The sequence below is a fragment of the Microtus oregoni genome, unplaced genomic scaffold (assembly GCF_018167655.1).
Source record: "Microtus oregoni isolate MIOR12 unplaced genomic scaffold, Mior012 000060F_007, whole genome shotgun sequence".
NCBI lineage: Eukaryota > Metazoa > Chordata > Mammalia > Rodentia > Cricetidae > Microtus > Microtus oregoni.
Genome location: NW_024543842.1, coordinates 374,818 through 390,635, shown reverse-complemented (window position 1 = coordinate 390,635; position 15,818 = coordinate 374,818). Strand labels below are relative to the sequence as shown.

The following is a 15,818-nucleotide window of genomic DNA, read 5'->3' as shown; positions in this document are numbered from 1 at the left end:
ATTTTTGCTGTCCTAGGAAAAGGCTATAGAGGTATACGTTTTCAAAGCACAAAGTGCAGCGGACACATACCCAGCTCATCTTTGCATGTGATCGGCTTGGTGCAGAATGACGGCTTGCCTTGTCCGACAATATTGACGGCACTGACACGGTACTCATAGGTGTCACCCTCTTTTAAGCCTTTCACAGTGTATTTCCTGCTAAGCAGGTTGTCGCTTGTAACTTTGTGGAACTTCTCAGTGCCAATGAGGCGACTTTCTAGGACATAGTTAATAATTTCTGATCCACCATCGTACTTGGGAGGATTCCAGGTCAAAGACACGGTATTTTTAGTGACTTCTTTGACTTCTAGGTCTTCAGGTCTCTCTGGGACAGCTGTAAATGTTAGGACAATGCCAAGAGTATCACAGTGAGAATGTAGAAGAGTACCGTAAGTACCCTTTCCTGAGGGTTACTTTAAAAAACCAAACCAGACTTCAAAGAATCTCAAAACTGTTCTCGCCATAGCACTATTAGAGTGAGAAAGGCTTCGAGGAATTCAATGTTCTCAACCAAGAGATGAGAAAATAGAGCTTCATTTTGGCTAAATAACAAAATATCTTAAGAGTAAGCAGTTTGAGAATTAGGAAAATGATTCAGTTTTTACTTACACCATTGAATGGGAAACTTACAAAAAAAGAAAACAACCCTAAACAATGGAATAAATATAGGGAAGGAATCTGAGGACTCCTACACATCCCTGCTATTTCCTTCTTTCACAGTCACAGATACAATGACATCAGATATTGAACAACTGTCTTAAAGCCTGACAAGTGGATAGCATGTAAGGCATACACACACACGGGCACACACACACACACTCAAGCACATACTCACACGCACACTATAGTGTTGTATAAATGAAGAGCAGCGTGGTTAACCATATCTTGTTCTCAACCGTACTTACTTATTGGATCTCTGATGACAAGTGCGTTTGGTGTCTCAACAAATGGCCCCATGCCAATGCTGTTTTCAGCTGCAATTCGGAAAAAGTAGGCTTTTCCTTGAATAAGACCCTGTACAGTAGCGTTTTGTCGAGTGACTGTGTAGGTCACAGGGGTCCATGCTTTGCGGTCTGCTTCCCGCTTCTGAATGACATAGTTGGTGATGGGGGAGCCGCCATCATCTTCTGGAGAGAACCATGTGAGCTTGCAGGAGTCATTGGTTAGGTTGTCAGCGAGGAATGGTACTCCAACTGGTCCTGGGACATCTGGGGACAAGTGGAAAAGATTTTAACCCATTTGTCTCCTACGCTCAATTAATACGTTATCAAAGTGAGAACAAAAATGTGGTACAGAAGAAAATAAGATTTTTGTGCTTGTTAATGAAGTTGTTGGCTTTTTTTGTCATACCAACAATATTTAACCACATCTGTCTGTATGTCTACAATTTTGATTATCTAGTTCTCTCTGTCTGCCTATCTGTCTCATCTATCTGTCTCATCTATCTATCTATCTATCTATCTATCCATCCATCTTAGCTCATTTTCTTACTTTATTGCCTAGTCTGGCCTTGATCTCACAATTCTCTCACCTCAGCCTCTCAAATAGCTGGGATTAGAGTTCAATCATATTCTAAAATGAAGTAGCCTTGTGCTAATTATGGGCTACCATGTTTTAATACAAAGCAGAGAGAATAAGATCCCTTTTAGTGAACAAAGCTTGTGAGACAGGAGGGGGTAGCTGCAAAGGTGGAATAGAGAATGCTTTGCTCTCTGTGCCTTTTCTAAATGGGAAACAGGGAGAGATGTTTTTCTGGGTCACCAGTTAGTTGATGGGTACAGAAGGCCCTGATTTTTAGCAGCTGGGATTTTATATGGAAACATATCATCTATCCAATTAAAGTAGTGTTTGTCAATGAGCTGAGAATCTTGAAACCTAAGAGCTTATGGGGTATTGATGCATGATATAATTCTGACCACCTTTTATTACTTATATTAATAGGGGGCTGACCATCATTATATTGAAATGATAGCTGTTTGGAGTGTGGCTCTACTAAACAGGATAGCATTACCTTCTGAGCAATAATAAGGGATTAAAGAAAACACACAGAAGAAGCTGGGAGAGTTGAACTCTACCTTCATTGACTAGCAATGCAACACTGATAACCACATCACTGGTTGTCTTGGAAGTCAGAATCCCTGACAGAGGTTTTCTCATTGTTACAATAAGTAGTAAAGAAGGATAGAGTTTTATGCTATGAATGGTTATTGTGGTGAAACTTTAAACATTCACAAACATTTCCAGGAAAGGTGCTTTCGTAAAGACAGGATAATCACACACTAGGTCCTTAAGGTGGCATGTCTTGTCAAAAAAAAAAAATGTAACATATGAAACTTCACATAAGGGAGTGGAGATGTGGCTAGGCGGTTAAGAGCATTTAGAGCACTTGAAGCTCTTACAGAGGACTTTGATTTGGTCCCCAACAGATGGCGACCAACAAGCATCTGTAATTCTAGTTCCAGAGTATCTAACACTCTCTTCTGGCCTCCTCACAAGCTACACAAAAATGTCATGCATACATATGTGCAGCCAAAACACCATACACACTAAAAAAATCAGAATAATATAAACTTTCATGGGTAGCAGGAATACAACAATGTGGAATACCTATGGGATAAAAATGTGAAGAGGAACATTTAAAAAAGTCTAAAATGGACAGTCAGCGGTGAACTACTTTTCTAGTACATAGTGTTGTTGTAGATATAATTAAAATGATAAATTTTAAAAAGTTGCATTTATGTATATGGTGGCACTCACAGAGGCAGGCAAATCTCTGGGAGTTTGAGGCCAGCCAGGGCTACACAATAAAAATCCTGTCTTGAAAAAAAAAAGTAAAATAAAATAAATTTTTTCAATAAAATTGAAATTATTTACCTAGCACATCAACAATAATTGTCTTCTTTCTTTCTCCGCCTTCGTTTTTAGCAAGGAGAGAGTAGACACCTTGATGGTTCCTCTGGCAGTTCTTGATGACCATGGATGAACTAATGGCTGTGGTCTCAATGGCGGCTTCTTGAGGTAAGGCCCGTTCATTCATGCTCCAGGTGACAGTTGGAGGTGGCTTTCCAGATACGTAGGCTATGATGCGGATCACCCCTCCAGCGTGGACCACTATTCTGTCTCTGACGCTGGCGTCTAGCTGAAGGTCGGGCGACACTGGGAAACAATTGAAAAAGGCAAGTGTGACTTTCACCTTTCAATATATCGTACACAAACCTGGATAAATTAGCAGAAGCAGTGGTAATTACCAATTCTGTCCTTCATTTCAATAACATCTGTGACCTCTCCAGGTTCTCCAACCCCAGCAATGTTGACTGCTCGGACGCGGAATTTGTAGAATGCTCCTTCTTTTAACCCGGTCACCACAAGCTTTGTCCCTCTCACTTCCTTATCCTTAGCCTGGTGGAAAATAACAAGCATTTTATAACTAGAGTGTTCCTAATGTAAATATGTACGCTATAACTAGTATATAATATTGTTGCTTTAATAACTCTCTCAAGTATAACTCCTACCTACCTACTCTTGTCAGGAGGTTTCAGGGATCAAACAGTTATAGACAATGGGTGAATGACTTGTCAAAATTGTGTTTATAAATTACTGGTAAATGATAGAAAAAACTGTACTGTTCCATCTTTCTAGGATTCATAACCAAAGGAAGAGTGGATAACATGACTTAACTTTTAAAAGCTCAATTTTTATTTTTAATTGATTTATCCCAACTGTATCTGCTCACAGTATAATAATTCATTACATATAAACAGATGGCAATAAGACATTCCATCTCCTTAAGTATTTATTATTTATACCTGGTAGGTGATTCCTTTCAATTTTTTAAAAGGAAATAATGATAAATTATTGGAAAGGATGGTCAGCATCCTGTGCTTCACTCACACTGTGCTATTGAATGCTAGAACTTACTTTTTTTCACTGTTTTGGTACCCAACATAGGACCTTCTTCACACTCTTGACTTGACTAATTGGACATAAATAATTATTTTTCTGATTTTTAATCTCAAACATAGAAACAAATGGGCTTAAGAAAAATTATTTAGAACTTATTCATGGAACATATCTTCAATGAACATTTTAGCTACCTTTTCCCATTCTTCTTTGCCTTCTTCCTTAAATTCAACAATGTATCCAGTTACTTTGGATCCACCATCTTTTAGTGGAGGTGACCATTCCAAGTCCACAGATGATTTTGTCCAGTCTGTCACTTTGGGGAACGGAGGACCAGGGGGAGCTGGAAAGAACCAGTATATATCAGTATTCTTGATTTCCACAGTACTTTTAGAAATCATTTTCTTTTCTTTTATTTTTTTTTCATTTTGAGCTAAGGTTTTTCTGTGTAGCCTTGGCCATTCTGGAACTTGCTCTGTAGCCCAGGCTGTCCTCAAACTCAGAGATCCCCCCTTCCTCTTCCTCCTGAGTGCTGGGATTAAAAGCGTGTGCCACCACCCATCTAGACACCTTTTTATTTTAAGAATGTAAAGGCTTACCCACTGGATCTCGAGCAGTCACTGGATCTGAGGGGAGACTTGCTGGACCCACACCCGCAGCATTGATTGCATACACCCGGAACTGATAGTCAGAACCTTCAATAAGGCCAGTCACTTTATAAGAGACTCCCAGAGTCATGGCCTTGATGGGATCTCGGTTAACTCTCTTCCATCTCTTTGAAGTGGTGTCCTTCATTTCCAACCAATACCCAGTCACGGGAGAGCCACCATCGTACTCCGGCTCTTCCCAGTTGACCGTCATGGAGTTACGAGTCACGCTGCTCACCGTCGGTTTATCCGGAGCTCCGGGGACAGCTGTGAGAACGATAGCAATTGACAAGAAGTCATCAAAAACTAAACAAAACACCAGGAAAGTTTGACCTAATGTGTGAAAATGTTGTCCTACTCACAGAAGAGGTTTCGTGCTGTTTCAGGTTCACTGTCCAGTGGCTCCCCAATGCCGTACTTATTCTGGGCCATGATTCGGAACACATATTCATGGCCTTCTAGCAGCTTGGGAATTGTGTACATGCATTCCTTAGGTTCACTGGAGACACGGACCCATGTCTTCCTGTTAGCTTCTCTTTTCTCAATGACATAGTTTGTAATCTTGGACCCACCGTCATCTTTAGGTGGAAGCCACGATAGTGTCATTTGATCGGCTGAGATAGATTCAAACTTTATGGGTCCCACAGGGGGGCCAGGACGACCTGGATGATTTTTTAAAAAAGAATATTTTATTAGTTGAATTATTTAAGGCCAAATTTTGTTTATGAATCAAAATAAAACCATATAGTTTTAACCAAACAGTACAATCATTACCAAGGACATTGAGTCTCATCTCCTTCGACGCTGTCCCCAGGTTGTTTACGGCAGTGATAGAATACAAGCCAGTGTCGCTCCGGCGAGACTGAGGGATAACTAGCGTGCAGGTGTCATCCACTACCTGCTTGTTGACGTGGGTGTCATAGACCACAGGCTCTTTGCTATCAGGCTTCTTCGGAGGCGCTTTAAACCAGGTGAGAGTTGGGAATGGCACACCTTTAATTTTGGCCACTATGTTAACATCAGTTCCTTCTTCCACTTCCATGAATTCTTTGAGCTCAATTGATGGTGGGCCTGGATAATTAATAAGAACAAAACGTTAACACAGGTAGCCAAATGCACTAAAGACTAGAATGTGAATTTTAATGCGGCTATAAAGCCAATTTGGGTTGACTGTATTCAGACTTCATTGTCCACCCTGACATAAGTAATGGGTCTCTCTTTAACACTGTCATTCTAGTGTGGGACAATGACCTGTAGCTATCTTTTATTGGATCTACATACAGCTGTCTATATGATATTGCCTCTCCCTCCTCATGCTTTACCATACACATGAAAATTCTGACCAAGGGTGTAAGTGAAGACTGCTCTTTCATTTCCTGACTGCTCAGGCCCAAATAATCACCAAGAAACTGTATTAATTACAACACGGTTTGGCCAATGACTCTAGCATATTTCTAGCTAGCTCTTACTCTTGAATTAACCCATTTCTGTTCATCTGTGTATCACCACGCGGCTGTGGCCTACCGGAAAGGTGAGGTTTCTGCAGGCATCTTTCTCCTTCGGCAGCTACACGGCATCTCCTTTACTCTGCCTACTCTTCCTATATATCTCTGTTCAGAATTCCCACCTGGCTTTGCTCTACTAAGCCATTGGCCAAAGGAGCTGCTTTATTAACCAATGGTAATAAAACATATTCACAGCACACAGAGGGGATTCCCACATCACAAGGGCAACAAGGCATGACTATCACAGTAGTTTATGCTTAACACTTTGGGTCATGGTGTTTTTCTTTAATAATCTGCAGAGTTATAAAGTCATTTCCATGCTTATTCAGAGGTTCTGGCGTGAATTTTTATAAGAAATATAGTTACTGGTAGAAGCCAAACAATTTTCTATAAATCTATTATGAGTGTGCAAAAAGGATTGACACAATCATAAAACAAAAAATAAATACACAGTGACAGTGATGGTAACACTAATGCAAAGAGACTTATTTATGGAGCTTATCTTCAAAACTCAAAGCTGAAATGGGTTTTCTCAAAAAGAGAAAGTCTTGATAGGAAAGATACATTGGTCTTAGCAGGTGCTAAGCCAATTACTAGCTTTCTGCCCCTTTTAATTCCTTTAATTTCTGTTAGATAAGACAGCCTACCTTGGAGAAAATTACAGGAAGGAAATTAGATGTGTCTTGTCTATAGTAAAAGCAATATGAAAGACATTCGCTAATTCAGAATTAGCATATTCCATAATGGGGTAAATAGTAACTGAATCATGTTTCCATGCCTACATGAATCCCACGGAAACACATGGATCTACCGATTCTTGATTACTAGATACATAGGAAGGAAATTCTCTGTTAAATACGTACATGTCTGGTCCTTGACAATCACAGGGCCAACAGTGGCTGAAGGCTTGCTGACCCCGGCCTCGTTGACGGCCTTGACTCTGAATTCATATTCCCCACCCTCTATGAGGTCTTCAACAGTAAATTCCAGTTCTTCCACATCACGCTTATTACACTGTCTCCAGGCTTCTTTCTTCTTCCCAGTAGGGTCCCATGCGAGGCACTCGACAATGTAGTGGGTGACAGGAGAGCCCCCATCATTCTTTGGAGGTTTCCATGACAGATGTACCGTGTTCTTCGTTATCAGACCAATCTTGAGTTTAATAGGAGGGTCAGGAGGATCTGTAAAAATGTTTACAGGAATCGTTAAGCATGGTTATTAATAATGCGGCTCATTCCCGAGACCGTATTTTAAACTTGCATTCCAAAACTTACAGATTGGATCTCTCGCAGTGGTCCTCTGAATGGTTTCTACGGGTGGGCCAATTCCAAAACGGTTTTCTGCTCGCACGCGGAAGAAGTATTGCTGCTCGGAGATGAGATCCGGCACCACGAATGTGGTGCTTCCGCAGTTGGGATTGACTTTCGTCCAGGCTTTTCCATCTATTGTCTTCTTCTCGATGACGTAGCCTTTGATCCTATCTCCTCCATCGTCGTCTGGCATCTTCCATGACAGTCGGCAACTGCCCCTCGTAATGTCACTAACCTTCAAATCCTTGGGCGGGCCTGGCGCATCTGTTGGTTGCAAACCACAGTGTAAACATCGTTCCGTGGATGCTGAGAGCAGTTTGCCCTGACTCGGTAGCAACTGTGAACGTCTTTCTTACCCATGACTTTAACTCTGCAGTTGGCAGTTTTCTGTCCGGCTTTATTCTTGGCTGTGATGCTGTATTTGCCCGTGTGAGCTCGAGTACACTCCGGGATGATGATGACAGAGGAGTTCTCGGCAGTCTCCAGCTGTACGAAGGGAATCGTAGTCATACATGAAATGAGACCGCTGTACTTCTAAGGTCACTCACGCTCCTAATTCATTAAGCTAGCCCCTCTTACCTGTGCATCTTCAGGGATGTCATGAATGTTGTCCTATTAGAAAAGAAGACAGTTATGTTTGAAATACTGCTTCTGGTTATCCAGTGGAAGACGCAACACAGGGAAGTGCTGGGATTATTACCTTCATTGCCTTCTTTGCCTTTCCGTCAAATTCCCAAGATGATTTTGGCGTTGGGCGCCCCTTGATGACAGCAGGGATTCTGATCTGTGAGCCAGCTTTACACACCAGGCAGTCCTGTGCTCCGATGTCAATGAACACCTCTGGAACCTCTGGAATGGTAATGGGACAGCCGTTAGCTGACACTTCTCAAAGAGGTAACAGACACGTCTCTGGTACATGGATGTCACAGCCTGATCAGACAAGGTGAACACACACGCTGAACAGGGAAGACTACCTTGAATGTCAGACAAGGTGAACACACACGCTGAACAGGGAAGACTACCTTGAATGTCAGACAAGGTGAACACACACGCTGAACAGGGAAGACTACCTTGAATGTCAGACAAGGTGAACACACACGCTGAACAGGGAAGACTACCTTGAATGTCAGTGGCAGGGATCTCTCCGGTCGTGTCACTTGGTTCGGATTCACCGGCTTCATTGACAGCCTTCACTCTGAACTTGTACTTTCTCAGCTCTTTCAGGTTAGGCACCACACACTCACAGGTAGTTAGGAGTTTATCCGGTTCGTTGACTTTTTTCCAGTCCGAGGTACCCTCCTCCTGCATTTCTACGATGTAACCTTTGATCGGGCTGCCACCATCTTTGGCTGGAGGTTTCCATGCCAGAGAGATGCTTGATTTTGTTTTATCTTTAACCTCTGGGCGCGAAGGTGGCCCAGGGGGGTCTAATAAGGAACAAACAAACAAACGTCACATTTTGAAGTAGTGGAATGCTATTTTTATGTATACGATAAGACTTTCACTAGGTAAAAGACATTTATTGTTGTCTGTTATCATATTAAAATTGAGGTGCTGAAAAACACGTATAAGAAATAAGAGTATATTTTATTTCAGTATTAATGCAGAAACAGAAGCAAACAATCTCTGGGGAAAGGATTACTCACTATCTCTCACTAGAGCTATACCCCGTGAACATACCATCGGTGAAAAGAGTTCCACCATGTGAGCAAACCATTGGTGAAAAGAGCTGTACTCTGGTCAGGCGGTGGTGGCACACAACTTTAAGCCCAGCACTTGGGAGGCAGAGGCAGGCGGATCTCTGTGTATTTGAGGTCAGCCTGGTCTACAAGAACTAGTTCCAGTACAGGCTCTAAAGCTATAGAGAAACCCTGTCTCGAAAAACAAAACAAAACAAAAAAAAAGCTGTACTCTGTAGCACAGCACCGGTGGAAAGAGCTGTACCCCGTGAGCACAGCATTGGTGGAAAGAGCCGTACCCCGTGAGCACAGCACCAGTGGAAAGAGCCGTACCCCGTGAGCACAGCATTGGTGGAAAGAGCCGTACCCCGTGAGCACAGCACCGGTGGAAAGAGCCGTACCCCGTGAGCACAGCACCGGTGGAAAGAGCTGTACCCCGTGAGCACAGCACCGGTGGAAAGAGCCGTACCCCGTGAGCACAGCATTGGTGGAAAGAGCCGTACCCCGTGAGCACAGCACCAGTGGAAAGAGCCGTACCCCGTGAGCACAGCATTGGTGGAAAGAGCCGTACCCCGTGAGCACAGCACCAGTGGAAAGCTATCTTACTTTTGACATCCTCCTGAAGAGATTCAACAGTGTATTATAGCTGAATATTTTATTTCCTACAATATGGAAATTTAAAATATTTTCATCACTAGCTGGGCAAACGTCTGGATACAAACAACTCTCAAGGCTCTTTAGGGGCAGAATCAATGTTCCCACTCATCACACCGTAATGCTTTCCTGATGGTGCCTGATGATGAAATACTGCTACCTAGTCGGCAGGGTGTGTCACCCCTCCCCGTCCTTGCGTATAGGGTGAACCCTTGAACAGTCCATGCGCCAAAATAATTTGCTGTATGAACACAAATGAACCTTATTATATATTTGTCCTCTATTGCATGGAGGTATATTAAATCTTTAATTGAAAATGTTGGAGTTTTTCTTTAAAGAATATAGCCAGGTATTACTGAGAAAATGCGCTGAGTCAGGAAAATTACTATATTTTCAGGCCTGAGCTGATCTGCCCATATATGATCCAATGAGATTTTTCATTATTTGACCTCAGCTATTCTGCCTGAGAATTTGATGTCTTTGTTCAACAAATAGTTAATATTTTACTTTTTTATTGAATTCTTCCAAGAGGGTCTGTTTAGCGGGGGAAAGGATATCCACAGTAACTAATGAGATGGAGTTTAGAACCCATACCTTTTAGTCCATTTCTGTATCACTTGGTTAAAAAAAATACTAACTATAACCCAATATTTTAAAAGCTAAAACTACATATATGCACATATATGTACTTACTTCACTATGACTGGTTCTAATAAAAATGTGAGAAATTTAAGAGTAAGCTACTTAGTAACTTTACCCAATAGAAACGAGTCCTAGAAGTAAAATATACTTACATATGGGATCTCCTGCGATGGCTGGGTCTGACGGTTCACTGGGAGGGCCGATTCCTGCGGCGTTAATTGCCATGGCTCTAAACTGATACTTCACCCCTTCAATCAACCGTGGAACATTGAATTCTATGCCCTTCAGGCCAGCTTTGGTTATTGGTGCTCGGCTAACACGTGACCAGTAGCTACCGCCTTCTTCTCTCTTCTCTAGCCAGTAGCCAGTAATTGGAGAACCTCCGTTGTCCAAAGGAGGGGTCCAGCTCACGAGCATAGACCCTTTGGTGCGTTCTAAGACTTTGGGTTTTCCAGGAGGTCCCGGGAGGCGATAGGGGTCTTGAATGGTGACTTTGTCTGATTTACATTCATCGCTGATTCCATATTTATTCACTGCCCTCACTCGGAACTCATACTGACCGTTGGGGATGAGCTTCCAGATCTAGAAACGTGGGTGAATAAGGGAGTCAGAACAAACCTGCTTGGACTGCTGTCTGACTTATTTCAAAGCTCAATTTGTTTGAAGATGGATCACCACGAGAAGTAAACACAAAGGATGAAATTGTAGGAAAGAGAGAGGAAAAGAGCAACCCTTAAAAAAGAAGACCTCAATCTTTGTAGTTTCCAGAGGATTTGAGTAAGAGAGTAGTAAGCAGTATTTGCTGAGTGGCCGTATGTGCATAATAATAAGAGTGCCAAACTCACAAATAGTTTCTGCTTGTGTGGAATTTTGAGTTTAATTGTTAAATTATAAAGTTATCTTAAACTGCTATCAAATCATAAAGTTATATTAAAAGTGGTATCAAGTCGGAACTATGCCCTATGAATGTGCATCTATTTGGAAGCACTTACCCCGTATCTTCTCTCCACAGCAGTGTTAGTGACTTCTTCCCACTCAGACTTCTTCCTGCTGGCATCGCGTTTGTCAATGACGTAATGGGTAATTTCACTGCCACCATTGTCTAGAGGGGCATCCCATGTCAGATAGCAAGACTCAGCTTTAATGTCAGTAACAGCGAGGTTTCTGGGTGGAGATGGACGATCTGGAAAAGAACCGTAGCGGGGACTGAGAAGCCGTTCTTGAACAGGAGGTAGCTTTCTTTCCCACACAGGAGGCAAATGTGGGATATACATGCTTACCATATACTTCCACATGAACGTTGCGGAATACGGAGCCAAGACGATTGGAAGCGGTGATTGTGTAAGTGCCCTTGTCCTCTCGGACGGCTTTGGGGATGCTCAGCTCAGTCTTGGCCTCGCTTCGGGATACTTCTTCTTTGGTTATTTTAAGCTCATCCGTGGGTTTCTCAATCACCTTTTCATTCTTGGACCACTCAATCTTAGGCATGGGGAGTCCCGTCACATCAGCAGGGATGTTAACCGGCTCTCCTGCCTTAACTTTGATAGTGTCTCCTCGAACAGCCAGGCGCAACTTAATAGCTGGAGGAACTGCAGAGAGAAGTCAAGAGTGCAGAAGTCTTAAGACTGTGTCCCAAGTCATCATAAAGCACATTAGTGGCATCAGAGATGAAACCCATACCTTCATCATCTTGGATGACTACGTTAAGAGGCAGGGATGGTTCGCTTTCACCAACGCCATTGACGGCTTTCACCCGGAACTCATACATCTGGTGCTCATCGAGATTGTCAACCACAAATGACGTGGTTGGGCAGAGTCTCTTGTTAACTCTCTCAAAGTCAGGTTTGTCATGGCGGCGTTTTTCAATGATGTATCCTTGGATGGGACTGCCGCCATCACTGCGGGGCTCTTTCCAGTCAAGCGTGATGGTGGATTTTGTCCTTTCTGTGTACGTGAGCCTCTCAGGAGATGTTGGAGGACCTTAAAGCAGAAGCAATTGAAAGTATGAGTATGAAGCAAGTGTTTACATAAGAAATGTTATGTCACCTCTGTTTGTGTGAAAAATAGATTAAATGGCATTTTCAGAATCCTTTTCCAAACATACCAGTCGCAATGACAGCCATTCTCACTAACAGCAGATTTCTTCTTAGTGAATATCTCATCAGAATCACTAATTGAAAATAAGTCAAGGGTATGTGTTTTGTATTTAGTATTTTAGATTGTATGCCTGGGACACTGACAGATTGTCTTAGTCTACCAACCTAGGAAAATAGGTGTGTGATGTTCTGCTTTGAATGCCAGCAGAAAGCATTGTGGTTTTTTTCTCTTGTGGCCAAACAGTAGACATGGTTACTGACCACCCTTTGAGTTATATTGCTTCAAAGGAAAGATCATTTATGAAATACATCAAAGGTTTTGTTTTCTTAAGAATAGGCTCTGACGGGTGTAAGTAGAGCAATCCCATTCTAGCTGACTGTTACTGCAGAGGGAATCCCAGTTCTATCTATCCTGAGGCCTCTGGCACACCCTGAAACTCATGGACTTTATGGGGTGATTGAAACGGTGATGTGTGCTGTAATTCTCTTTTTCCAGATGCCGGAGTGGAAGAGAACCTCCTGTTTCTGGAGGAGTGGATTTTCTTTTAAGAGGGCCATAAAGGTGTATTACTAAGTGTGTAGAATTTTAGTGTTTCATTTTAGTTTCTGGGGGACTTCCTCTGGTTTTCTATTCTTTGAGGGATCTTTCTGATTGGGGGTCTCCCTACCCTTCCAGTATGAAGACTTCTTAGCAGTGTAGTAAATAAAACTCAATCATTTATTTTATGACAACTACCTGCCTCATAATTTTCTTTTTAGAAAAGCAGAGAATTCTATGTAACCACCAATTCACTTTACTTGTTTGTCTTTAGACATGGTTTCTCTGTGTAGCCTTGGCTATCCTTGGACTTGCTCTGTAGACTAGACTAGCCTTGAACTCACAGAGATCTGCCTGCCTCTACCTCTTGAATGCTGGGATTAAAGGCGTGTGTTACCATGCCTGGTCAGACTGTTGTATTTAGAGATCCTCTACTATATTGGTAATATTGAATGCTTCTAAATTATTTGAACTACTTGTAGGTTATTATGAAGGCTTTGTAGATCCAAAATTTTTGGCACAGAAAACGCCACATCTTTCATATACATAAAGCAAAAACACATGGAGATTTAGCAAATATGGTATCTTAAAAATTGCTAATAGATATTTGATTTTCTTTTATTATCCTCTAGCTAATCTAAGATCTTGAGACTGTTGGGTGTTTGATACCGTAAGTCTCAGCAAATACTTGACTTATCTATAAACAGAATATCATTTATTTGGTAAACACAGTGAAAATCTTTTCTTACCTAGTGGATCAACTGCAAGAATTGGTCCTATTTCAACAGGAGGCCCACAGCCAAACTTGTTCTTGGCAATGACACGGAACTTGTATTCCTGTCCCTCTATGAGACCTGTGATGTCACACTTGGATCTCTCCGTCTCAATGGGCTGTCTCCACGTGTGCATCTTGGCATCTTTCCTTTCAATTATAAACCCTGTGATTTCACTTCCTCCGTCATCTGCTGGATCCGACCAATTCAGCAGACACATCTTTCTGTTTGTTACAACAGGTTTTAGGTCAAGAACTGGGCCAGGAACATCTGGGAAAAACAGTAACAAACAATAAACAAACAAATCAGTGTCGTAAGATCACATGCCATGGGAAAATCCTATGAAAATCCTCTAGATGTTCCTTACCGAACACTTCAACCCGGACTGCTGCGAATTTGGAACCACAGCTGTTTGTTGCTGTGATCACATATCTGCCATGGTCTTTTCTCAAAGCATCCTTGATAATTAGCTCAGATTTGGTTCCGACATTCTCTATTACAACACGCTCTTTATCCAGCTCCCCTTCTTCGATGGTCCATACTCTTGTGGGCACAGGCCGGCCAGTCACCACGGCTGGGATTCTGAGAGTTTTCCCAGCCATGATCTGTATGCCTCCCTTTACAGAAACATCCAGTTCCACAGTTGGAGGCTCTGTTGAGGAAGAACGGCCGTATATGTTAGTGCAAGGAGCAAGAAAATGTAGCCCCATGTTGGGAAACATCCAATCCCTCCCCAAGAAAACTTTAAAGTACCTTGTGGTTCAGCCACAGTAACAGGTTCTGTTTCCCCAGGTGGCCCTTCACCGGCTGCGTTGACAGCGCTCACTCGAAGTTTGTAGTCCGCGCCCTCTCGAATTTCTTTGACGGTGAACTGGCGGACTTTGATCATCTTCTCTGTGCAGCGTGACCACTCGTTAGTGCCAACCAACTGCTTATCGACAAAGTAGCCAATAATCTCCCCACCACCGTTGAAAGCTGGGGGTTCCCACTCCAGCTCAATGGTCGTAGAGCTTGTATCTGCAACTCTTGGGATGGGTGGCCCAGGCGGAGCTAGGATGAAGGCAGAAGACACAGGTCAAGTTCATCGCTGGTTTCCAAACGCAGGCTAGACTACTCTCATATGCTCTCGTCTTAAGAAGGTACTTACAGATGGGGTCACGAGCTGTTTTGGGGTCTGAAGGCGGGCTGAACTTTCCAGGCCCAGCAGCATTTTCGGCACAGACTCGGAAGACATAGGTGAGTCCTTCTAATAAGCCATCTACCTTGGTCTTCAGAGAACTGAGAAGGGTTTTGTTGACACGAGACCAGTGTGTGCTGTTGACCTCACGTTTTTCAAGCCAGTAACCCAAGATGGGGCTGCCGTTATCCTTTGGCTCATTCCATTTTACCAGCATGCTGTTGCTGGTAACATCTTCCACAATGGGCTTATCTGGGGCATCAGGAGGTTCTGAGGAAAAAATATATTTGAATTGTATATATAATATGATATAAAATCAATTTTACACAACCATGATGATGGAAACAGGAAGCATATGGTGGAAGGCCAACTTAAGATGCTAAAAGAACCTTACCAAATGGATCTTTGGCCAAAAGTGGCTTGGAGACACATGGTGGCCCAGGTCCCAACCTATTTTCAGCTCTTACACGGAAGAGGTACTCTTTTCCTTCAATCAGTTTTGTTACTGAATATTTGCAGTGTCTGAGTGTTGAAGTGATAACAATCCATTCGGAGTCAGGTTTGGTCTTGTCTTTCTTTTCCAAGGTATAGTTAATTATCTCACTGCCGCCGTCATCGAGGGGTGGTTCCCATTTACAGAGGACAGAGTTCTTCCTAATATCCTCAAATACAAAGTTGATTGGTGGTCCTGGTGTATCTAATATATCAAAGGAGATGGGTGATTAAAATTTTGTATAGAACCGGCTGCTGTAGAAAACGTGTTAGTATGGTCTTTGGGTACAACTTCTAGTTTTCCCATATCCTTCTATCTTTATATTACATTAGCTAACAAAGAACAAGGTCAGTTGATTATTTTTC

General features: G+C 42.4%; 1 protein-coding gene across 1 annotated transcript in view; it reads right to left on the bottom strand.

The window, feature by feature from the left end:
- Nucleotides 1-15,818, bottom strand: part of LOC121439150 (titin-like) — a 173,443-nt gene that overhangs the window by 35,197 nt on the left and 122,428 nt on the right. The window contains exons 143-165 of the mRNA XM_041639653.1: nt 15,355-15,657; nt 14,931-15,230; nt 14,537-14,833; nt 14,151-14,435; nt 13,760-14,053; nt 12,057-12,356; nt 11,657-11,965; nt 11,369-11,559; nt 10,529-10,958; nt 8,520-8,828; nt 8,102-8,250; nt 7,981-8,013; nt 7,758-7,887; nt 7,366-7,665; nt 6,955-7,272; nt 5,361-5,657; nt 4,949-5,248; nt 4,539-4,892; nt 4,134-4,282; nt 3,288-3,438; nt 2,914-3,195; nt 945-1,247; nt 71-373 (exon numbers count right to left, since the gene is read on the bottom strand). Coding sequence (XP_041495587.1) covers nt 71-373; nt 945-1,247; nt 2,914-3,195; nt 3,288-3,438; nt 4,134-4,282; nt 4,539-4,892; nt 4,949-5,248; nt 5,361-5,657; nt 6,955-7,272; nt 7,366-7,665; nt 7,758-7,887; nt 7,981-8,013; nt 8,102-8,250; nt 8,520-8,828; nt 10,529-10,958; nt 11,369-11,559; nt 11,657-11,965; nt 12,057-12,356; nt 13,760-14,053; nt 14,151-14,435; nt 14,537-14,833; nt 14,931-15,230; nt 15,355-15,657 — 6,087 coding nt within the window. The remainder of the gene's footprint in view (nt 1-70; nt 374-944; nt 1,248-2,913; nt 3,196-3,287; nt 3,439-4,133; nt 4,283-4,538; nt 4,893-4,948; nt 5,249-5,360; nt 5,658-6,954; nt 7,273-7,365; nt 7,666-7,757; nt 7,888-7,980; nt 8,014-8,101; nt 8,251-8,519; nt 8,829-10,528; nt 10,959-11,368; nt 11,560-11,656; nt 11,966-12,056; nt 12,357-13,759; nt 14,054-14,150; nt 14,436-14,536; nt 14,834-14,930; nt 15,231-15,354; nt 15,658-15,818) is intronic.